Source organism: Thermobia domestica, unplaced genomic scaffold (genome assembly GCF_964235325.1).
Source record: "Thermobia domestica unplaced genomic scaffold, izTheDome1.hap1.1 HAP1_SCAFFOLD_119, whole genome shotgun sequence".
Classification (NCBI taxonomy): Eukaryota; Metazoa; Arthropoda; class Insecta; order Zygentoma; family Lepismatidae; genus Thermobia; species Thermobia domestica.
Window position 1 is genome coordinate 377,971 of NW_027655891.1, and position 26,738 is coordinate 404,708.

General features: G+C 37.0%; 2 protein-coding genes across 2 annotated transcripts in view; one reads left to right on the forward strand and one right to left on the reverse strand.

Annotated features, from left to right (window-relative positions):
- LOC145676375 (solute carrier organic anion transporter family member 74D-like) overlaps positions 1-26,738 on the reverse strand; it is a 261,508-nt gene that overhangs the window by 131,940 nt on the left and 102,830 nt on the right. The window lies entirely within an intron of this gene.
- The window catches only part of LOC145676378 (uncharacterized), a 76,353-nt gene continuing 54,925 nt past the window's right edge, over positions 5,311-26,738 (forward strand). The window contains exon 1 of the mRNA XM_081747229.1: positions 5,311-5,407. Coding sequence (XP_081603355.1) covers positions 5,311-5,407 — 97 coding nt within the window. The remainder of the gene's footprint in view (positions 5,408-26,738) is intronic.

The following is a 26,738-nucleotide window of genomic DNA, read 5'->3' on the forward strand; positions in this document are numbered from 1 at the left end:
GAAGTTTATGCTACAAAACTAGTGAAAAAGCCCTGAGTAAATATTTGGTGAAGCGATGGTTTGCTTACAGAGTTGCCATCTCTCACCTCACAGTTTTTTCTTCTCGGATGCTACACGAAATTTTTTCCTTTTTTTATGCACTGCTGCCGTTAAGTAGCGTAATTAATTGGTGAAACTATTATTCTGTTGAGAAACGTCTTTCAAACATATCCTTAGTAGATTGAGTATTTAAAAATGCTATAAAATTATTATAAAGATGAAAATAATTATTTTTGCCAATTACATTTATTGTATGCGTCCATAACACAATTTGAGTTGAACAGTAGGGAAATTTGGCAGTTTGTAACATTTTACACGTTATTGAAAACTTGGACATAAATGCAACAATTCTGGCATTTACATGTAAATTAAAGAATCAACAAATGAAGCTAATAATAATAATAATACTGACCAATATAATAGTAATCTTAATAACAAATGAAATTGTACAGATGCATTTTTTTTTTTTTTTTACTTTTGTACTAGCTGAACCTGCGTTCTTTACACAGCGCATCATTCATATATGAGCATGAATCTCCTTGTTATTCCTCACATCTGTACATGTCGCTTTGCAGGCACAAGTAAAAGAAATCTTGGTAAAAATCGGCAAAAGACCGTAAAGGGGAGATTTTTCGATTACTTTTTCAATATCTCGTACTGTTTGCAAGATTTGAGCCTACTTCTGGTTGTAGTTTTTAATTCATGTATGATCTGTGTTTTCTTTCTTCTTGCATGTAGTATGTAATAAGCAAATACATAAACTAAGCAACTTTATGACCTATGGAACCCGGAGGTTCAATGCTGCGTTCACCAAAGCTCTCCACTGACTTCTATCTTTAGCCAATTGGATCCAGTTTCTACTTTGTATTCCTGTTTCTGCGAGATCCATCTTAATATTGTCCTCCCATCTGTACCTAAGTTTTCCTAATGGTCGTTTACCGGTTGGTCTTCCAGTTAAGATTTTGAGAGCGTTCGTTCTTTCTTCCATCCTGGATACATGACCTGCCCACCTGAGCCTCGTAGATTTGGTGACTCTAACAATGTTGGATAAACCGTATAAATTATGTAGTTTCTCCTTATGAAGATTCCGCCATTCCCCATTCCCGTTTCTCTTGAATCCGAATATTCGTCTCAGGATCTTGTTCTCAAATACTTTCAATCTGTGTTCTTCGTTCCGAGCAAGAGACCATATTTCGTAACCATACAGAACAGCAGGCATGATTATCGTTTTATACATTTTAAAATAAGCTTATACATTACACATACAATCAATTATAATGTTAGTGATAGAGGTCTATATGGTGTTCATTGGGCAAAACATTCCAAACAATAAAGATTCAACTTAGATAGAGAAATGGTTATCCTTCGTTTTTCATTATAATTTGGGCATGAAACAAACACCTGAGAGATATGCAGCCCCTATATACAATTATATGGTTTTGGAATGTATAATAGGTACGATATGATGCTTTAGTTTTTTTAGTTTTCTTTTTAATTTCAACATTTCCAGTGTACCGATAAAAATGTAATAAATAAATAATGGCCATGCTTTTTTTAAATATTGAGTTAGAACTGAACAATCTACGCAAAATTGCAATCGATCAGTGAAAACATCATCTTTCTAGAGCATGTAGTTTCCGAGATCTCACTGTCGAAAGGATTTGCCACAAACATATAAACGTCCAGATACCTATAGTTTTAAAAAACTCCAGAGATGGTAGCACAATTCATTTGCATTTATTTCGGAGAAGGCTTATTAAAATGCAAAGGCTTTGAACAATAATTTAAAAGGTCTCTTTGTGAAAACTTTTAGGATAAACTTTGTGAAAAAGATCTCTTTAAGGAATTTATTTAAAGGGCACTTTTTAAAAAATATTTATCTTTGTTAAAACCGTGAAATCACAAATAACCGTAAATCAGAGGTTTGAGAGCTAAAGTTATAGGTTGCAGCTCGGTCGCTCTAAATTGCTATTGTATCATTTTTATAGATAGATGTGGCATTTGAGAAAATTTAGGAAACAAAATAAAGATGGTAAAAGTGTGTGACAATTGTTATGACACTTAAAGAATTTACAGAAAGAAATATTATAACATCTAATAATGTGTTCCAGATAGAAAATAGGAACAAAATCACAAAGAAAGTCATACGGTTTGTGATATTTGTGTGTAACACTTATGTACATCAGCTTAGAAAACCTACACGTATTACTGCATATTACAAAACCTACACATGGCGGGATAATTACTATTAATATTCTATTTGAGCCGACAGATGCAAATATGGAAGGCTATTTATTTTCGCAGGAAAAATCACTCTTGCAGTAGGATGCATAGAATGTTGACGATTTCTGGCATCGACACCTTTTTGTACTGCACTGTTTACAGCCACACGTTATTGTCAAATCGTCAGGTATGATATTTTGGTTTGAATTGGGTAAGAGTTCTCTTTCATTTACAGAATTCCATCCGAAATCTTCCGGATTCAATCGTACAGATGACCATATAGCCAGGTACGTAGCCAAGGGGAGGTCCGGGGGTTCCGGACCCCCCTCCGAGACCAGTAATGAAAAGAATAAGGAAGGATAAAACAAAATGAAATGAGAAAAAGAAGGACCAGCGTTAAAAATAAACTACAGGAAGCTTTTGGTTACTTTTTCTTATAAGGACATTTGTATTACTTGCAATACATGGGGGCGAGATAAGCGATATATCCTGGAAGTCGGGGAATTTGAAATTTCAAGAAAAGTTACGGAATTCTCAGAATTTCTGCTACTAGTCAGGAAGATTTTAACCTTCCGAAAGCATAGTACTGTTGTGTAACAGCGTGGGATTTTTATCATAATTTTTCGTCATCGCGTCCTTGCAGTATCAAACATTTCAAGAACAATTTTCTACTGCTCCTTTAATTTGTCATTTGGAACCGACAGTAGTTGGCGGAATAATAAAAACAAAACATTATGTGGAAAGAAAGTTCTGTTAACATTTGGTTCAACAGAGAAAGGAACGCAGATATTGTAAAATAGTTTACAAGACAGTATTGAGTATGTATTTTTTATAATAGTGAATATGTACTTTTTATAATAGTTGAGGTCATAATGAAAGGAAAATTGTTATATTTGAATAAACAGAGGAAGGACGTAAATATTGTAAAAACTTTTTCAATACGTTTTTTTCATTATTTCACTCGAGATTTCTTCATAGTTTTTTATTAAAATACTTACGAACATATCCTCATTTTATTGTACTAACAAACCAATATATGTTCCAGTAAAATAGTTTAGAATGATCGAGCTTCTGGTGTGATAAGCACAGTGTTTCATTTCACGGACCCCCCCCCCTTCTTCACGAAATCCTGGCTACGTGCCTGATATAGCAGATGTGCACGTATACAATTGGTAAAACGAACGTTTGATGTGGTCATTCAATGCAGATTAAGTAGGTGGTAGTGTTAACACATTAACCCGTAACTGCTGTTGTGGGTCTCACAGACCCGTGAAGAAAATTTTACGTTGCGTAGTACTACTTTCTAACACGTGAGCGTTGTTGTCTTCCGAGTAGCTGCATATCAGTGTGAACTGAGACTGGTAGCTGAACAGTTGTGATTCTTTAACGCTTGCAGTTAGATCTACACATTGTGGGTGGGTCTGTGTGACCCACAACAGTGGCAGCGTAACTTTTTTGATTTTGCAGTGCAATCTATTTTAGTGATATTATTTGCTGTTTATGCAATGGAGAGGGAAGAAAACGCACGAAGTATTTCAGTGACAGATCCACGATTTCAATCGTACATTCAATCTGTTATAGACGAAGATAGTGATAGTGATATTTCTGATAACGATCCAGATTATGTTATCTCACATGTCCCAAAGAAAGGTAAAGCAGTAATTTTGGTATCATCCGTGCACCATACGAGGGGGAATGTGGACGAACTACCAGAAATAATAACTTATTACAACATGACGAAAGGTGGAGTGGACTCTTTAGATGAAAAATGCAGTGTCTATTCAACTAATCGCCGAACACAAAGATGGACCATGGCTATATTTTTTCGCATCCTGGATACTGCAGGAGTGAATGCTTTTATTTTGTTTTCTGCATTCCCACAAACTAAGACACTTTCCAGATTAGACCTTATGAAAGCTGTTGCTCGTGAACTTGTCCAACCCAACATCAAAAACAGACTGTCAAACCCTCACATGAGCCTGGAATTACGAACATCCATGTCGAGAGTTCTTGGTATTACCGAACAAGAATCACACCAACAAGCCAGGGAAGGAAGCAGATTGGGAAAAAGGAAGAGATGTCAATTTTGTGGCTCACCAAAAGACAGGAAAACACAATACCAGTGTGTGTCATGTTTCAGACCTCTTTGCTTAGAATGCGCCAATACAATGTGCACTCCATGTCTGAATCTTGTGAAAAAATGAACAAAAAAGTGCAGACATGTTTACCTCCTCAAGTTTTAGTTATTAGGGAGTGAATTGTGTACGTATTGTAATATTTCTTTTTTTGAACACTATTCCGACAAAAGAATACGATTGTTGTGTCACAACCAGCATTGTTATGCACAGAAAAAATATGATTGTTTAACTACTTTATTACAAACAAAAAAAAAAAGATCCATTTCATTTAATTTAATTTTTCACAAAAAATTTCCTTTTCTTTTTGGTATTTGCTACTGTGAAGTATTCCGAGGACTGAAAAACGTAAGAAAATACAGACATTTGTATTATTGAATCAAGCTAGTATCATTTATAAACATAAAATAGTGCTGGGTCTAATAGACCCAACAACAGTGTTAGTGTGACACAATTTGACAACAGTAGTTAAGGGTTAACAATCTTACTGGTTTCATATGTGTCGACACATGATTCATCACAGGATTTGCACACTGTGCCTAGTTTCATTACTTGGACCAAATACTTCTCCGCAAGCTTATAATCCTGGTTCAAAATGTCTCAAAAATCTCTCAGGATAAGCCCTTAGAGCTGCTGCTTTTGTTCCTACTTTACTAGTCACATAACAACCTGTTAGTACGTGTGTTACAAGGATGGCATCACATAAATCGCCATTTGAGGTCACCAGGATTTGGCTGGGAATAATATCCGGGAACCACAATTCAGACAAGCCATATTCTCGGAACATTGGATGAAAATGAAGCAATAGAACAAGGAGATTCGTATCATTTGACATTTCTATAATACCCTGTATACCAGTTCTCAAAATGTGTAGTATATATGGGATTTTTCGCAAATCTGCTTCGAATGTTCAATGGGGTTTCTCAAGTCTTCGATTGAAGCCTGTAGTGTAGTAGTGCTTGGAAGGACTACTGCAGGAGTTGGACCATCCTCACCCATTAAGCCACAGAGTACTTCATTATGAAGTGAATGTGACCTCTGAATCTTAAGGTATTCCATTACTGCACTTTGTAGCATTGCTTCATTATTTGATGATGCCCAAAACCTTGACATCTGCACTGGCAGTTCAGTGTGGATGTGAGGACAGAAAGTGGTAGTTTATCTACAGACTCTCTTCTTCTTCTCTCTGCACTTTTTATGGAATGAGCTAGGTAGCTATCAAATATATAATCTTCACATTCATGTGGACAGACATTTCTTACACGATTTATGAGAGCTGCAAACATGTCTGTAAATATTTGAAGAGATGATGTTTGCGTTCGTCGTATCTCACACATAACATCTATCACAACAGCAGTGGGAGTAAATGAAGATAGTACTTGACGTGTCTCAATCTCCGGAAGCATATTTCGTTATTTGATCATCAGAGCAGATTTCACATGCTTAGTAGTAGTACCGTTACTGTTGATGAGGTAGTGTAGGGTGTCAAGTCACTTGAAAGAATATCTCCTTTTGACAGATATATATCTTTAGCCATGGAAATTAACCTATTAAGGCAAGTTCCCTCCCTAACAATGTTCTATGGTTCTTGAGCCACTGGTATAGGCACTACCCGAGTTGGTGAAAATGTTGGAAGATTTTGCTTATGTATTACAGCTGAGAGCAGGTCCTTTCTAATGATAAATCTTTCTTTCCTGTATCTTAAGTACTCTGTGTTTGCATCTGTGATGTAATTAAGTAGCGTCTGTGAATATCCCTCTGGCAAGCGTTCATTAGTCAAGATATTGTTTCTGAACTATCACTATATGGATTCCCCCTGCTATTAATAAAGTGGTGTGTGCATTCAACATTTCCCAAACTTCCCTTCCATGGAAACCACGTAAATCATGATCTGCCTGAAGCTCATAATCTCATCCGATACTTCTAGCATTTCCCTGAATGTGTTGGTAATAGCAAGAACTTCACGATAAAAACAATTTTCTATTCAACTACGTAATTCTTCTGCTCTGTTTGTCCAACTATGCCTTCTGGAGACTTTTAGGATCTGTTTATGGTTTGCTGAACTCTACAATATTGTGGACTTCACCAACAGTATTGTATTTCCCCTTCGTGCGTCGAATAGAAAGTGACCCTGAAGAAATTTTTCGTTGACCATTGAATACAGTCCTCATACATATGAGTGATATTGAACATCTGAACAGCCAGCTACAAAACAAGAAAAACTCTCCCAGCTGCATTTGATGAGTAAAAAAGAAACATGAGAGATGAAAACACTGAAAACAAACCACTGTTATCTCAAAAATTTTATCCATGATAATCGAATTAGTTTCGAAGCACGAATTCCAGTTCAAAAGATGGTCTTCATGCATTAACAAGGAAATTTCATTCTACAGCATCCAATAATAATAATAAGAAGAAATGCGAGATGAGAGGTGGCAACCCTTCAAACAAACCATCTGTTTCCCAAATGCTTAATCGGAATTTTATCATTAGTTTTAAAGCATAAACTTCAATTCAGAATAGAACAAACTGGTACAAAACAAGGAATATTTTCTCGGCAGCATCTGATGAGTAAAAAATGTGATACGAGAGATGGAAGCACTGAAAACAAACTAGCTGCTTTCTCAAAATGTTTACCCATGATTATTTTATTGGTTTCGAAGCATGAATTATAGATCAGGAAAGAGTGTTCGTACATATAGCGAGGAAAATTTATTCTACAATATTCGAGAGGCAGGAATGGAGCCGCGGTGGCTCAGTGGTAGAGCGTTCACCTCTGGTGCTTGAAGTCCCGGGTTCGATCCCAGCCCTCGCCAAGTGAACTTTGTGGTGGACAAACATCGTATGCGTGGGTTTTCTCGGAATTCTCCCGTTTCCTCCCACTTTCTTCATTCCATCATTTCATTCATTACTCATCATCACCGTCTCCTTTAGCCTAACCGACATATCCGTGGGACGTAAAACTCAAAGATTTCATTTTTCCGAGAGGCAGGAAAAATGCTGGATAAAAGAAGGCAACACTGCAACCAAACCGCCGATTTCCAAAATGCCTACTCCAAATTTTTTGATAAGTTTTTAAGCATAAACTTCAAATTAGAAGAGAATAGTCGTCAGACACGCCGTTCCTACGGGTCTTATGGATGGAGCCTGTATTATATAGCGTAGCCAAACCCAAATTATTGTATCCCTTAACTGTATGATGTGCTTACTCCATAGAAATATGAAAACTTGATTTAGGGGTCGTTCAACACTTTCGTGGCCCCTGGTGCAAAAACTAATTATTGGCCACGATTGCAATCTTTTGATCTATTTTTTGGATCATTTTCCTAAAATTCTTGTTTCATTTATTTATTACCAGCATAAGTACCTAAACTTTGTATTGAACAAATCAAACAACTTACTCAGATATTGTTTTTTCTTTTTAAATGTTTTTAGCTATATGAGTCTAAGGAAATAAACAGAAAAACATTTTAAACATAATAATGATTACAAACAAACTTTTAAAACTGTTGAGACTAATTTAAATGGGATCTAAAAATTACCCAATTACCTTCCAATTTGTAGAAACTGAATTTGTTGATTTTAAGTTTAGCGTCCATTTTAGAACAGTGATTTTATAATATGAGACGTGGCCCTACAGCTTAACGTGGAATCCGAACCACATGAGCTCTCACCGGTAACATTTATACTTATCTTTTTAATGGAAACACCTGAAATTGGAAATACATCAGAAGATATATGGGTTGGCAACGATCAGGCGGCAACCGCAGTTTCGGACTGTTGCCAGTGGTGTGTAAAAGTAAACAGTATATTACGTCAGGAGCCGTAGAACTGCAGCGTGCAATGAATTGGGCAAAGAGTGATAGCATATAATGGGAGACCTTTCAGATTTACAAAGACACATGTCTGCTTAAGAGTCTTCATCCCGGCGAAATTAAAATACCGCTAATTTTGCAGTAATTATGTGATATCTACAAATAGATAAAAAAAATAATTGAAATATGGAACAAGAGCGCTCTAGACGATATTATTTTGCGTGAGGTACCGTTATCACAAGTCACCTAGCGGCTTTCCGTTTTCAGCTGTTTAGAAACGCGAAAATAAATGCCGATTTACAAAATGGCTCGAAATCGAAAGCAGATAAGTGAGTCGTGATAACGGTTTCTCATGTAAAATAATACTGTCTAGGGCGCTCTTGTTCCATATTTCAATTAACTTTTATCTATTTGAAGATATCACATAACTACTGTAAAATTAGCGGTATTTTAATTTCGCCGGAATGAAGACTCTTAAGACAGTTTTGTGTGATCTAAAACACATTTTACAACTTTTATAGAGTACTTTTTCACCGTTATTCCTCACTTCTTTAATTCATTTGCTAAATTCTTTATCTGGGAGCCATGAATTTTGAAAGCTTTTTTTTTATTATTGTAACTCTACTTACTCAATATGTTAATATGGATAATGCATTAACACAATTAAGTTTGCAATGTTCACGCTTACACAGCTCCGTACAATAGAAAAAAAAGGTAATTTAGTTTCATATTGATTAAACTAACTGAACTTCCTTGACACGTACAGAAATAATTCAAGACATCAAAGTACAGTGTTGAAAGGGAAAGTTTTCTCCCAACTAAGGAAGTCTCTAAATCAACCCTATAGCTTTCTGAAGCTTCCAGTAACAAAGCAGAAATATTTCGTCTTCACCAGTTTTCAGTATGATCATTGACACCGCAATTCAGCAAGCGAATTTTCATTTTGCTATACCAACAATGAGGTCTTTGATGCAAGTGATCCTGGGTTCGATTTCCAGTGGGAGCGCTCGGTAGAAAATATGTAAAAGCTTTTTCAGGTCAGCTATCCAACTGAGTGAGGTTTTCCTGGGTTTTTGTCATTCACACCAGATAAACCTTGAGATAATACCTAAATTAGATGTCTCAGGTCGCTTCTTTCCTTCTCCATTCCTTTCTTCGTCCTCAATTTCTCGGGTTGTGTGATAACAGAGGGACACAAAACCTTCATATGTGACGGACTAACATGGCCATAAATGCCGAAAGCTTAGAAATCTAATTCCTAATCCTAAATCAGCAATGAGGCAAAATAGAATAAACCTAGAGAAGAGAAGAAAATATAGATGTTCCGATTACGAGACGGAGGACAGGAAGAAAGCAAGGGATATACAGAGGATAAAGAACTATACAACGTGCAACGTCTTCAGGGAGACCCCAAATGCCACTGGAATGTTCTTGTGTCTAACTCTGCTAGAATGGCAGGAACACTTTCCGTATGTCTACATCCATAGTGTTCCTGAGAAGCTCATCCGAACACGATGTTGTTTTGTACTCATAGAACTCATTTCGCAATGGTATGTCACCGAAACGAAAAATTGATAAATCAACGGTAGACATTCATTTGCAATTTCCTGCCTGACTGAAACGTCAATAGATTCCTATCTTGCACGTTACAACTACTTCATAAAATAAATCTCTATGATCCAATGTATCCGTCATTTCTACGTTGTATAAAATATATACTTTCACTCTGATGCATTCAATATCAATATAGACAATCGATTACGCTCTTCCCTTGAGCAGGAGCTATTAGAGGATTTCGTTCTCTGTTGCAAGAGCATTCTTACTTTGGTTATGACCACTGGCGCAAATACCATCCCTCGGTTACGCGCAAATACCGAGTTCTTGATGGGGAAATATATCCCCAATCTTGGACCTAGGAGGGACTGTCCCCCCAATAATCTGACGTGAAAAGTGCTTTTTGGGATAAGTGTGATGATTTGTGTTCGACTGCCACAAAGGAAAGTGAGATGAAATTGATGTTCCCTATTGACTAAATGTTAATGGTTGGCCAACTCTGTAGATAAGCCGAGTAGGCCAAAGTTTGTCAGTTCTCCTCTGTGTATATATAATATTATATAACGCTGCTATTATCTGCGAATAGTTTCGTTTCCCGTCAGAGTTCGATGCTGATTTGGAGGTTACTGCAATACGAGCAACTTTAGACTGAATCGTAGCTGGAGATGAAACCTGCTGATTACACTAAGATTCAGAAGCAAAACGTCAAAGAATAGTATGTACTGCAATATTTTTCTAAGTATTTTGTGACAGTGCTGTCACTCATCATATTGTGCAGCCTTATCGAACGCTGATTTTTTACTTTTTTTCCAAGCTTAAGGTGGCCATAAAAGGGCAGAAGTAACATTTTAAAGACATTTTTTTCACTAATTTTTTACCTTCTTTTAATTATTTTGCGGACCTACTTTAAACCACTGTCTTTTTCCAACATGTGAAGAATTTTTTGTGTTTTTCAGAAATTCTCAGAAAATTATTTAACTTCTTTTTATTTTGAAGGATTTCTGAAAGCTACATTTTTGGCTCTTTCTTAAGATACATAACCTGCTGTACTTAAAATAATTGTCCAAACATTTTACAATACTTTTCGTTAATACCCTTTGGAAAAAAACAACGATATTGTATTTGAAATTTGTACAGATAATGAAAATATTATAAGGTTCAAACACGTCGTCACACCTTACTGTAGCCATGTGCTTCTACTACACGTCCTTGAATTAAACTACCACACTACAGATAAGCCTGCCATACGTCCCGTAGAAAAAGGGACAGTCCCGATTTTGGACCCGAGTGTCCCACGTCTCCATAAATTTAGTCGGGAGAGGCAAATGTCCCGTATTTCAATCCCGTCCCATTTCTGCTCTCAATATAAGCTTATGGGAAAGCGAAAAATCAAAAGCTTTGACATTGACTGGTTGCCCTGTTATTAGTGAATGAACAATAAGTTGTGATATGAAAGAACTTGGAGCAACTTATCACTCCACCCTCTCCGATTTCGTAGCGATCAGGCCAATAGACTAGCAGCGCAAAGTTGTAGTTGTTCGTTGGCAATCAAGGGATCTGTAATCTTTGATAAAGTGCACGAGCTGAGCTGTTGTTGATAATACATTACAAGTGAAGTTTTCCAACTTAGTATCAAGGAGAATGCCTAAACCAAAATACACGTTTTATTTCAATTTGAAGATCAGAAGTACCCTTCCTTGAAAAGAAACGAGTTGCACTATGAAGTTGACTGCAAAATTTATAACGCTACTTTTTCTATTGCACATGATAGAAACTCGGATATTCAACACCAGAATAGAAAACAATCAAAGGTAAGATGTCTTCGAGTGCTTCTACATAGACAAGCATAGGGAAAATGAGTGACTTTTTCTCCAGCAAGACATTAGATAAGTTAACAGAAGTTATAAAGAATATTATTCAGGGGCTACGGGCGCAGAATTTTGCTTTGGTCTAGGGTTTAGAAATGCGTAAATCCTGCCATGACAATCACACAAGACGCATAAGTTAAGTTTCAATCAGATTAAACTTACGAATGTAATTTTGGCAAATACAGCCATGTAAATCAATGTTAGTAAACGCGTGAAGAATATCGAAGGTAAATTGTATAATTGATTTAAATAAGATGGGATTATTTGGACATTGTTTTTCTGTAGAGCATTTTTATAAGACGTCGTCTTGAGTTTTTAAGCTATTCTTTTGTAGTTGCATTGGAAATATCTTAATGCAGGGAACGAAGAGAGAAAAGTAGCTACAGCTCCTCTTATCATATTGTTGTCTATAAGCAGAGCTACAGTTCATTCGATTGTGTTGGGAAGTTTCGGGGAGGGGAAGCAACATCAAAGGAGTCTCGTATTCTCATGGAAAAAATATGGCAATCTTAACTACAGACGACAGCAACGAAGAGGACGTCGTCCATAATCGTCAACATTCTATTTGTGACGCAGAGTCTTGCAGTCAGCAACATATTGGTATAAAATGGGAGAGCACACTCGCCCGGTTGATCAAACTACCAAAAGCCCTAAGACTATTGACAGCACCCTACCCCTTCTCTAAGAGGACTGGCCATTGAGTTCTTTTCATTTCATTACCTACATAATTAGAGGAACTTTACTTATTGTAATATACGAGAGTCGTTCCAAAAGTAATGACTCCTATTTTTTCATGGAAACTAATGGAGATACATAAATAACAACAGCATAGCTAAACAGAGCAATATTTCAGCTACAGACCGTCATTTTTCTACATAGTTCTCGTCATTCGTTATGCACTTTTGCCAACGAAGAACCAGAGCCTGCATGCCACGCTTGTGAAAATCGGAACCAGCTGAGGCTAACCACTTTCTTACAGCTTTGATGTTTCAGCATTTTTTCCAAGGCATTACAGCCTACATTCAGCTTTGTACACAATTCTCTGGTCGTTATCTGGCGAGCAGCACGGATGAGTTAATCAAGACGCTCTTCATTGCGAGGAATGACAGCTGTGCAGGGTCGACCGTGACAGCTGTGCAGGGTCGACCGGGCCGTGACTTGTCATGAACACCCTTTTCACCACCTTGAGAATGCCGTACCCATCGCCTCACACTTATCACATATTGTATCTTCTCCATAAAACTTTACCAAGCGTCGATGGATTTCAATCGGCACAACTCCTTCAGCAGTGAGGAATTTATTCACACATCGTTGTTTTATACGTATGTATATATCAGGCTCAATTTCGGATCAGTCCTATGGTGGCGCCAACTACCGCAGAAAAACGGAAACAGCTGCAAATAAACGATGAAGACTCAAAGATTACCACTACACCAACGACATCTGGTATGGACATAAAAAGTCCACACAAAAAATAGGAGGCATTAATTTCGGAACGACCCCCGCAATTGTATTCAAGAGGAACTTTTGTAATAAAAAGGTGATGGAAAATGTCCAATTTCCCTTGTACCGTATTTTCCTCTACCTCATAGAACAGAGAGAATTTTACATGGTAGAAGCGTCGGCGTCTATCCGACAGACATTCTGGGGCCGCGGTGGCTCAGTGGTAGAGCTTGGGGTTCCGGGTTCAAATCCTACTCCCGCCAAGTGAACTTTGTGGTGGACAAACACCGTGTGCGTGGGTTTTCTCTGGGTTCTCCCGTTTCCTCCCACTTTCTTCATTCCACCATTTCATTCATCTCGCATCATTACCGTCTCCTTTAGGCTAACCGACATAACCGTAGGATGTAAAACTCAAAATTTCATTTCATTTCATTTCCGACAGACATTCTTAATGACTTTCCTACAGGACACTATTTTTATTGACATAAACGGACTTAAAAACTTTTTTCTAATATAAAGCACAATATGTTAGTTATAATAAGGCAGAATTATATAAAGACAGTGTTCGCGTTGGAGTAGCACTCCCACAACACTCTTTAACCGTAAATTGGTTCGTTTTACGCTGGCAGGTATTTATGCAGGTATTTACAACTAAATTAGGAAATAATACTTATATAGAGAAAGAAAATAATATGGCAAAAGCAGGCTCCCGAATACCTGTTAATATTCCCCATCTAACTAGGTACTCAGGCCACACTACAGACGACCCGGATCGAGTTTTTTATGTTATTCGATTATTTAGCTTTACTACAGGCACGGACTCCCGAAAAGAAGAAAGAAATACTACTGATCTATTTGCAGGATGTAGTCCTCAATTTTGTACAACAATTACAGAACCAAAATCAATTTAATATCCTTGATTACAACCAACTCAAAACCAAGTTAATTTCATTATCCCGCCCAAATTTACCAGCCTATAAGGCACAATTAGAAATCTTTCAAATTCAGCAGTGCAAAAATGAACCAGTCGACGTATATTTTATAAGGAAATTAAGATGGATCAATACCCGGAAGTCAGTACATATTTTAGCTCATTCCCTTAACTACTGCCCAATGAAAGGTTACATATTATAAATATTGTACTGTAAGATAGAGTTATGTTTCAGCTACAACACAAGGCACTGATTTATTTGGTTGTGTCAGCTGATATTGAAAAATATAACAAATAAAAGAAAATATTTGATTCGTTTTACAATGAGCGCACAAGATGGCACTTACTCTTAGATCTTACCAGAAGTGTTCAGTTTTATGAAATGGTTGTTTGTATCTGTACAGTAAATTAAAGCAACAACCCTATTACGAAATAGATATATTGTTTGACCGTTTTTCTTGCTATGTTCCACGTTTTATTTAAATATTAATTTACATTTAAGGAAATACATTTTTATAAAAAACTTGCGTAAAGCGCCATAATGCGTTGTAGTCAAATTTGTACGTTTACTGTGGTAGTCACAATAAGAAAATTCCTGGACTTTAGCCTTACAGTTTGAGATGCGGAACGTGACTCTCTATTGCAGTAAGGGTCGAAAACTAATGTGTCCAGTAAATATCCAAGCAGAATTTCATGGTTACTTCCTTTATTATCTGGAATCAGTAAACACTCGACAATGTCTGCAAACGCCGAACTATTTAAGCAGCGTTTAGCATAGCACTGAGAACACCTAGTGATCCACCTTAAGGGCCATTTTACAACTTACGCCAACCGCTTCGGAGGAATAGAAGATTCATTTCCTATGATTAGGGTTGCAAAGGAAGTTTTTACAGAAAATAGCACTTGAATCCTTTCAGACTGTACAACAGTTGCATAATCGACTCCATAATTTAGAAAAAGCTTAGAAGCTCATGCAGAAGAGGAACTATTTGGAATAGTCGCAGGCAATTCATTCTATAATCAACCAACCCGACTGGTCCTCAACATTTCCCTTAAATGAATTTAATAATCAAGTGAATCCTAATTCCTTACTGCCAACAATAGCCCACTTCTATTGTACACCACATTCAACCTGCACCTCATTACTCACAATCTTTACCTTCTGTCCCTCCACTGTAGAATATTTTCTCTCCACAGTCAACTTCCACTCAACCTGAGATTCCATACCTGCACTCCCACCAAAATCAGAACCAACCCTAAAAACCTCGTCATACTGACCTTTGTAAGCTAGCCAACGAAATGGCTGAACTTCGATTAATGGTAGCGCAGAATGCCGTGAGAACGAACTTTAGGCGCAACAATGGAGGGGAACAAAGACAAGGAAAGTGTCAACAAAACGAGGGCACACAGCAAAGGAAATAGTGGTGGTAGGCAGAATAGAAACTTCACAAAAGGCTATAAAATATCTGTGTGGGCAATTTGCTTTAAGAAAAGCCACGGTGCATCTTCGTGTTGGAATAATCCTGAAAATTCCAATCAGGGAAACTCTTAAGTAGGCTCGCAGGTCCGGCAAGTCAAGCCTCGCGGGCCATTCCAGAAAAGTCACCGCGGGCCATACAGAAACCGTCACCATTAGGAAACAAACAAGACCATCGAATTCAGAAAGAACGAACAGTAACGGAAATTTTTTAGTATACGGATGACATTTTTTATACTCAGGCGACCTACAACGACCGCCAAGAACACATCAAATCGTGGACAGAAAAAAATAAATTACACGAGTTAACAAATTTAAACTTTTTGTTTGTTACATGAGAAAAATCACATGATCTTAAAGGAACTTTTTGCGCTGAATTCGAATATGCACTCGGTTTCTCTCCATCACGTACAGTTTTCCCTAACAGAGTGATTTTCGGGAAATTCCCTCAAAAATTTCCCTTTTTCAGATATTTTATTCCCCTAGCTCCTGTCCCCTTACATATAGTAACATAGAAATTATACCTAAGTATACCTTGATTTATATTTAATAAACCCTAAAAGTTTCGTAAAAATCGCTTTGTTCTTTCTAGAGAAATAAATATATTTGTATGTATACTGTGTGCACTGTTTATTGCACCTGATAGTAATGCTTTCAGATCTCCTGAGTTGGGTTAAAAACGATTTGCTTTATTACTACAAACACAGACATAAAAATGAATATTTACAATAGTCAACAACACACTTGTATTGCTCTCTGTAAATTAGAAACGTGTATAAAAATAGAATGTACTTCCAACGTATATTTTTTTTAAACGTACAGTATATGTATATCTTAATACATATATATATACAATTCTCCAAGTTTTTTCGTTTTGTTCATGAAATGGTTATCAATATTTGTTATCAAATGTAACAGAATGCAAAAGAAAGAAAGAATGGAATACAGACTCATTGTTGACAACAATGAACTAATGCAGTCTGAATTTTCCACTACGGTATCGGTTCCCCCCTCCCCCCGCGCATTTCTTTCTTTCTTGTGTTCTTGACACCTGGTGAGGGAGTTTTGTACATTTTTATATTGACGTGTGGTTTAACACTACTTCACTTTCAAAGTTGAATTTGCTGCTAAGAGTGCTTTCATGTTTGATCTTAACGGCATTATACCCAACTAAGACCAGAAGTTTAGTTTGTGATCAGTACAATGGCGTCAAGAGGACGGCGTTCGTGTGTTAACTCACCAAATAGCTTTTGTTATGTGTGTGGCCAGTTTGTAGTTAAAGGACAGTGTAGATCCATTACGCCATCGGTGAAACTAGCATATTATATATATTTCGGATGTCGTGTGGGAGATCAGGACAAAACTTGGGCACCCAACATAATTTGTGCGTCGTGCTACGTCACTTTGCTTGCATGGGCCAAAGGGAAACGGAGGTTCATGAAATTTGCTGTACCAATGGTGTGGAGAGAACCCACCAACCATCTGGATGATTGTTATTTTTGTCTCACAGTAGTTAAGGGACATTCTAAAAAAAGCAAATACACAATAAGTTATCCCAACGTTAAATCCGCAATTAGACCTATTCCGCACGGGGATGAACTTCCACTTCCCGACCCCAATACCAACTGGGAAGAGATATGGCCAAAAGACTCTGATGATGATCATGACCTTGATGAACCATCGACATCAACATGTACATCCAAGGATCCAACGTTCATCCCTGACTGTGTTCGCGAGCCACATTTCATCCGGCAATGTGAACTTAATGACCTAGTCCGTGATTTGCACCTGACAAAACAAGAGGCGGAACTTCTGGGATCAAGGCTCCAGCAGTGGAACTTATTGGATGCAGAAACGAACATATCAGTGTACAGGAAAAGGCATGTTCAATTTTCAAGCTATTTCTCGATGCAAGATAATGTGTGCGTATTTACGGATATAAATGGGTTGATGGCGGAGCTAGGAATTTCTTACGTTCCAGAAGAATGGAGGTTATTTATCGACGCGTCAAAGGTCAGCCTTAAAGCTGTCCTTTTACATAATGGAAATAAAAAACCTTCTATACCACTTGCGCACTCAGTGAAGATTAAGGAATCCTATGACACCATGTCAACTTTGCTAAATCTTATAAATTACAAGGACCATTGTTGGCAAATATGTTGTGATCTCAAGGTAGTTGGTATTTTATTAGGACTGCAGTGGGGTTACACGAAGTACCAATGTTTTTTATGTTTATGAGATAGCCGATCTGATGACAAACATTATGAAGTGAAGGAATGGGAACCTAGAGTGAATTACGTAAATGGAGAATGCAACGTCAAATACGCTCCTTTGGTAGATCCTAATAAGATATTACTACCGCCACTTCATATCAAGTTAGGACTTATGAAAAACTTTGTCAAAGCCATGGACACATCTGGTGAAGGTTTCAAGTATTTGTGAGATAAGTTCCCTAACCTGAGTGATGCTAAGATTTCAGCGGGAGTGTTTATTGGTCCCCAAATTAGGAAATTAATGCTTGATGATAGCTTTGACAGCAAGTTAAACAGTGCTGAGCTAGCTGCCTGGACAGCATTTAAGTGTGTTGTGCGCAACTTTCTGGGCAATAACAAAGCTGAGAGTTACACAAAAATCGTACAGGACATGATACAGAAATACAAAGAGTTGAGTTGTAGGATGTCTTTAAAAATCCACTTTTTGCACTCCCACCTCAGCTTCTTTCCTGCTAACCTAGGTGCTCTCAGCGACGAACAGGGGGAAAGATTCCACCAAGATATAATGGCAATGGAGAAAAGGTACCAGGGACGATGGGATCCTTCAATGATGGGGGACTATTGTTGGGGTCTTGTTAGAGAATGCAACATTTCTTACAAAAGAAGGAAGTAGTGTACGTTTTTGTAACCCAATGGAAGTTTCATATATTGTGATAGTTTTGATTGTCTTTTCATGACCTTTTGGTACATTTGTATTATTATTTATTGTAAATTGTCACACTTGTAAATTATATTGTATTATATTTTATATATGTGTTTGTGGTAATAAAGCAAAACGTTTTACCTCAACTTAAAAGATCTGAAAGCATTACTATAAGGTGCAATAAACACTACACACAGTATACATACAAACATATTTATTTCTCTAGAAAGAATAAAGCGATTATTACGAAACTTGGAGGGTTTGTTAAATATGAATCAAAGTATACTTAGGTATAATTTCTATGTTAGTATATGCAAGGGGACAAGATCTTGGGGTGTAAAATAAACGAAAAGGGAAATTTTTGAGGGATTTTCCCGAAAATCCCTCTGTTACGGGAAAATCGTACGTGATGGAGAAAAACCGAGTGCATATTCGAATTCAGCGCAAAAAGTTCCTTTAAGAACAGGTATTTCCTTTTATGTAACAAAACCTTTGTTAACTAGTGATATTACTCAATATTAAAAGAAATTCAAGCAACCTACCAGTGATAATTGATACAGGTTCGAGTCTTAGTGTTTAGTGCAGGAGAGACATACCTCTAAATTGAAAATTAATTCCATTCCAGACTCGTATAAAGGGCATTGCTAAAAAAAAAGTCTGATTATAAAAGAAATAGCTATTATTAATCTTAAAATCAGCACCACTACCTTTTCACATTATTTCCGCATAATGGATGCAGACTTCAGTTCGATCTTTGGAAACGACATTCATACTAGACTTTTTTGTCAAACTGACCTACAGTGTAATTTTATATTATTATATCAAAATCCTAGGGAACCTACTTTTCCGAAGGAAAATGGAGAGACGGAAGAAATATCAGAAGCAATTACTCGTTCTTTGCACCTGCAAAGAGATGCAAATGTTTTCGCAGCTAATAAAATTATAATCCCAGTAAAATCTCATTTCAACTTTGTAGTTTCAATTCCGATGAAAAATCGTGACGCAGCGTTGTATATTGTTACTCCATTACAATCACTACTAGATATGTACCCATTGGAGGCCTATGTTTGTCGTTTTTCTTATTCGACAATAGATCTATGATGGGCATACAGCCCGTTGATTCCCAGGAAAGTGTTAATAGACAAGGGGGTTAATTCACGTCTTCGTTATTGACTGATTTTAAAACCCACTAATTAGGGGTTCTTAGTAAGTCTCATAGAATATTTACAACATATTGTATTATTTTTATTTCTCGGAACTTTCAAAAAATATATTTTCTGAATAGCGGGAGGGGGAGGCTAAATTTACTTTCTTATTTTGTACTGTTTTAAAACAGAAACAGTGAGTCTGATTGGGGGAATATTCAGAAAAATGTATGCCATATTCCACGAAAATTGAACATTTATAGTTACGAGAGTTATCGTGCGAAAGAGCTTTGGATGGAGATAAAGTCCAGTCTTTTATTCTTTACTTATTTGTGCTCTGTAGAATTAAGATGATTTGGGAGTTTGAAAGGAATATGAAAGTCTCTCATATCAAGAATATGAAATTGCGTTTATAAAGTCCTTATTAGAAATAAATGAATATGTACTCTGACCTCTTAAAAATTCCCTTTCTAAAGATGGAAGGGGGAAATTCCTACATTTTTCTCCAGATTCGAATCGACGTGATCTGTAAGCCAATGGCGGATCCAGGGAGAATGCAGTGCAGACAACCGTCTTCTCCAAAAGCTAACTTTTTCTTCTGAGCTGAATTTGTTTTGCGATACACAAGCTCACTTATCACCTTCTCAACCAACACTAGTTTAACAGAGAGTTCCCCATAAACGATACAGATGTTAGTGTTGCTGGAGGACTTGGAACTGGCATTAATACTCTGTCACATACACACGAATTTATTTCAGGAGAGATGCAAAGTTCTTGTTGAATCCAAATTTAATATGAGAATAACTTACATTAAAATTTGTAAAATCACCTAAAATATTACAGTAAAAACTGGAATTTTGGGGTGCTTCGAACCCTCTCCTGCGTATGGCCCTGACTGTTATCATTCAAGTATCCAATACAGTATAGGCCTACTTCATACAGCATTCATGTGCATAATAATCGAATTGGAGGAACGGTTACCCTCCTTTTTGAAATTACAGATTACGTACTGCATTGTTTTTCTTCTTAGCAATACTGAAGAATTTCTGCTGGTATAAAAAGAAATGAAATAAATGGATGAGATATGTTTTTTACTTACTTCGAATCTCCAAACACTAGCACGGCTTATACACATATTTATCGTAGGACTACTATTCAGTTCCGTGTCCTGGGGAGGGCGAATGGGACGACGGTTCCGGGCGCCAAAGTAAGGGGGCGCAAAATTTGGCAGAGAAAAAAGGAAAATATAGGAAAAATTACATGGAATGCATGTATGGGGGCGCCATCGTATACTCTCGCCCCGGGAGCTGATTTTCCACGGCAAGGCACTGCTACTATTAGTGCATACAAACGTAATATATAAAAGCTATCGACAAAAATATTTTTTTTTACGTAAAATTATAATATAATATATTATCTTCATATACTATCTGAAATACCGTTTATTTGCATGGAGAAAAAGGTTTTTGCAACGTATCATATTTTAAGTTAAATAAATGAGTGAAATAAATAAATAAGAAAGAAAAAAGCACCCGGTATTACCCCTGTCAATATGAGGGAAAAACATAAATGACGAAGAATAACGTCTTCGCGTTGCTCATGCCAGTATCAGATAAGTAAAAAATAAATAAATAAATAAATAAAATAAAAAGGTACCAAAGAGCAACGCTCCCTGCCCGACTGCCATTGTAGATTTTTGCCAGGCCTCAAGATTGTCATCCATCAGCTTAGCGATCCCAAAAAACAATGAATTCGACAATAATATCAGTCGCTTTTAAGCATATTATTTTTCACGTCCTATATAATGAAAACAATGAGGACAAACATTGGACTTGAACGTCTTCCGGAGTGTGACTATTTATCTCAGCAACCCTGAGAGCTCTGAATTTGGACAGGTTAATTTTCACGTCCCTCTAACCCTCCACGATATTCGGGGCTGACGTTGAAGTTGAACTGCATTTGGAGTGTCACTATTCATCTCAGCGACACCGAAAACTAATATCCGGCGCCCCCAGTACTTATCATCTCCCTTTATGCACACATATTGAGCCTCTTCCCCTCCATAATTTCCTCCGTGCTGGAAAGGGCTTAGTAGGTGGTCAGATCTTCAGAAGATCGAGTTTTGGGAGGGAGGAAATAATAGATCTTGACAAGGTCTATCGCAGTACCAACTTGGGTGGTTGTAGATAGCTCCTTTCTTTGCGAAAAGCTGATGACAGAGAGACAGATACACACACACACACACACACACACACATATTATGTTATTAGTAGTTAAGGACTGCAAGACTTTTTTGATGTAAAACTCATTTCGAGCCTGTGTTAATCGTCCAGGGGGCGATTCGCCATTTCCAACTACGATTTTGGATCTGCCAATGTGTGTCTTATAAGGATATTGTGTATTTTACATGTAATTTTAAATATCATTTCTCGTATTTACGGGCAATATGTACTATTGAAATATGCACAAGTTAGTTAGAAGAATAATAAGAAAATATGAAAAGAAGTAAATTTAATTATTTTCTGATATTATTTTTGATATTTTGTTAACATGGTAATCTGACGATATGCGTTATTGGTCGTCAAAGAAACGAGATACATAATATATAACAGAAGATCCATCTGGTAGAATCAACATGTATGATATTTAAGAGGTGTAAATGTTTAATTCATTACGTATTATAATAAAAAAAGTAATATCAAGATGGTGTGTTCAAGTGAATTTCAGAAATAAAGGTAGTAAACTAGATTTTATTTATTTGAACTGTAGGCTGAAGTGTAACACAGAATATAATAAATAAATATATTGGTTACATTTTAGTATCATCCAGGGGCTCACTCATGAGGAATTCCACCAGGTCCGAACCCCCACCAACCTTTGTAACTCGACATACATAAGCGGTGCGAGTGGTCCCGGGTTCGATTCCCAGTGCAAACACTCGGTCAAAAAAGTGTAAAATGCTTTATCAGGCTGGTATCTAACATGCAGGTCTCACGCTGTTTCTTTCCTTCCCTAATCCTTTCTTCTTTCCCTTTCCCCGGATATTGTGCTCGCTGAGGGGCGTCATCTCTCATACGCCGACGGGCTAAACGTGCCGAAAGCCCAGAAATCTAAATCCTAAATCCTAAAAAAGACATACGTAGGCACACTTCCTTAATGAAACAATATTTGCTTAGCAGAGAAACATTTCATATGGACTAAAGATTTGACCTTATCATATATACAGTTTCTTTTCTGATAGAAGCAACCTAGTTTCATCATTGCCCGTGAAAATATAGATGGTAGTATGTAAAAATAACTTCTCTCTTTTTCGGCTGTAGAATAACACCCGTTCCATACTGCCTAAACGTACTGTCTATTATTTGAAACCCCAAATTTGGACCTTTCCCAACACAAATTTCTAAGTGCACGCCTGATCTCATCGTCACAGAAAAACGGTTTATCCGCTAGCGATGGAAATATGCTAGTTGACGATCGGGGCAAAAACTCGCCTTAGCGCCCCCATGACCAACCAAACGAAACACTCCCCAAATATTTGCTTAATTTTGTGCCCTAACAATCCGACGCCCGGGGCATAAACCCCGTTCCCCCTTAGTGACGCCACTGCTACCCAGTTAAAAGGAATTTTCAAACCTAACTCGAGCAGTTGTCTTTGCTATACTTAAATTGGCGCATGTGTATCGTAAAAAAATAAATAATTAAGTTTGTAAAGATAATACAAAGTGGTAAATTAAAATATCCCACTTTCTATTATATTTATAAAATGGCCAAATAAGTGAGGAAACGTTGAAGTTTTGAACATAATACTTGAATGAAGGTAGTCTTTCCTTTTCATTTGAATACGGTTGACAAAAGATGGTTTCAAATATACATTTTACAAATATTTTCTACAAATATATTGTTTTCTAGCAAGGAATAGGTATTTGAACTAGCATTTAATTAATAGGTATAATCAGTATCGTTCCTAGTTTTCTATTTTTTCTTGAAAATATTGTTGCAATTAATGAAACAATACTAAATTTCTCGGAGTAGCTTGCAGTACCTACAAAATATTACCGAAAAGATACAATGAAGAAGGTTAAATAGAACTTCTTTTTCCATGAATAATACAATAGTTGTTGAAGCTCTCAGAACGATTTCTCATACCTGATAATTCAAGGTGTTGACCTCACGAACATTTTTTACAATTTAACGAAAAACATATTCTATTTGAGGTTCAGCTAGTGGCAAATAACAATACTGTTTGCAGTAGTGATGAGTAAAACAATTCATCTCTCAAATTCGCCGCTTAGTAGTTCACTCACTAAACTGAATCGGTGCATTTGAACGGCTCAGTGACTCACTTGTATTTTCACAACCGATTTGAATTAATAGTCAAAAGTTTAAAAATTAGTTTAGCGCTTTGTATGTGAAATATCATTGTAAGTCTAATTGCCGCATTAAAGTACAGAACATTTATCTCACGCCGTTGGTACTATTTTTAGTTTATTAATGTCAAATTTACACATACGTGTACATACATTAACATCTATGGTAATGCACACTTACTGAACTAGACTGAAAAGGCGCTCAGTCCAGTGAGAACCAGCGAAACCCTATCTCGAAGCAGAAGAGCACCTGACTAAACCAACCAACAATATCGTGAAGCAAGACAGCGGTTCACGAGAGAGCAACGATTGAAGTTCCTCAAACATTGACACTCCCAAAGAACCGTAGTTCCCAGAGACAGTGGTTCCAAAACAACTACGACTCCTGAAGAATCACTACTCTTGAAGAACTACGACTCCCGAAGAATCACGACTCTTGAAGAACAACAACTTCCGAAGAATCACGACTACCAAAGAACCGGCTCCTACAGAGTCGTTGCTCATTTCTAGTGAGCCATGACTCACTCACTAATCCAAAAGAGTCGGTCACAAGAGCTGGCTCACTCGCGAGTGACACATCACTAGTTTGCAGAAATAGGAAAAGCATGTGAAATTCAATCGCAACAGAACTTTGTACCAGTTTAACCCAAACACCTGTCAGAACCTTTCTGTTTCAAGTATGCCTCTGCTAGCGCTGCTTTCCTGTACCCCCCTCGAAAGAGGAGGAACAAATTGCTTTGGTCGAGATCCGTCAATAGTTGGATGTGAAGAGGGTGATCACATTGATAGGCTTTAGTATGCCCTGTCTCGTTAGCCATTCTAAGTAGCCTTTGATCTTCACCGTAAAACAGGAGGTAAAAGTGTGGGGGAACGCGACATAACGCCGTCCCTCTACCTCCAAAAATTATGCAGAGAGTTCCCCAGTTTCTAAAAAAATACAATGGACAAAGATAGGCAGGGAGACGGATGGACGTCATTCCGCTACTTACCGTCCCTCTACTTTTTCCTTCAAAACCAAACGACTGAAGGACAAATTGGCAACTCAGCCGAGGTAATTTACCTCTTTTCCCAAAGCAAAGATAATGTTTCCTCAATAAGTGGGCGGTCGCGGCGCCCTTGGCTCCTCGTAGCGTAGCCGCTAACACTCTCGTCTTCGGTGCGAGCGGTCCCGGGTTTGATATCCGGTGAGGGCACTCGCTCGAAAAGTGTCAAAAATCTTACTGAGGCCAGCCATCCTGAATGAGGTTTTCTTGGGTTTTCCTCACCCACACCAGGCAAATGCCAGGGTGGTACCTACCATATAGATTCCAAGCCGCTTCCTTTCTTCTCTTTCCTCGGATAGTGTGCTCACTGGAGGACGTCATCCCTGAAAATTGACGGGCTCACATAGCCATAGATGCCGAAAGCAAAGAAATTTAAATCCTAAACCTTATTAGGTTACCCTTAGTTTTAATACAATCAGTAAGCTAACTAAGGTACTCTTACGGAAGTACGACCGGTACTTGGGAAGACAATTACCATATATGTAGTACCAGCCAATCTCCTGAGGCATTTTATATACATTTTATGTCCATCATTTCCCCAGAAATCCAAACATTAAGTACAGTAATACATTCACTGAATACTGGATACAATATCAAGAGCTGTGAGTAATTTAAATCCCTGTAACACCTCACTAACGCACACCTCTCATATGCAGAGAAATATTCATGTCCTATCGGTATCCAGTATTCAGGGGTTTCACTACACTTAACATATTAAACTATAACAGAGAAGAGAAAGAAAACAGGTAGTGAATATTGATCTAAAATATAAGGTACAGTTGACGAGACAAGCACATCCAAACGCTCTCACACAGATACATACACACAACTACTTGCTAGACAATTAAAGTAACAAAATGTGACCGATTATCGGGTTTATTTATTCAAACGAGGAATTTAATAAATACTATATCTATCTATCTATCTATCTATCTATCTATCTATCTATCTATCTATCTATCTATCTATCTATCTATCTATCTATCTATCTATCTATCTATCTATCTATCTATAGCTGCTCGAGGTCTATTTCGGTCCCAATAATAGATATTGCTTTTCTTTTCAGATATTCGACATTTAGCTGTAATTTTGAGTCTATCATAAGATTATACTTATGATTAAAAGTAAAAATTAATAAAACAATATAATACTTTTCATATACGCTCTTTGTTAAAACATTTTGCTTCATGAAATATTTACAGAGTTTACGTATTTTCTGTAAAATGGCTCTTATTTCAAAGGGAGTGAGATTTGATTCCACCATTTTACATTAAAATAGTTATAAAAAGGTTTATCTACTATATTATCGATTCACAAATAAAGAATTTTGCGTTTTTTGAGCAATAAAGTCTCTTTGAATCAGTAAAACCCACCAAAGCTTCTTTCTGTGAAGTCAAAAAATCGAAGAACAAAAAAAGTTTTTGTTTTGGGTCAATTCCGGTTCAGAATAATAATATATTACAAGATGTATTATCATAGAGAATTTTGTTAATTTATTATTTAAAAATGTTATATCTATACCATATCTATCGTTTTGGAAGGTTTATTACGGTCCTCATTTCCAGATAATTTTCGAAAAATATTTAATAATTGATAGGTTTTTGATCGAATTTAAGTAAAATTTTATCAATTTACGCTAACCGTTCATAGAAATGTAATTACAAAGTAACATAGTAAATAAACGAAAAATAAAGAATTAATACGCAATTAATTTTTTTGGTCATGAGGTCTAGTGTGAACTTTTTCTAGTTATTTCATAGTATTACAACTCATTAAATTTCA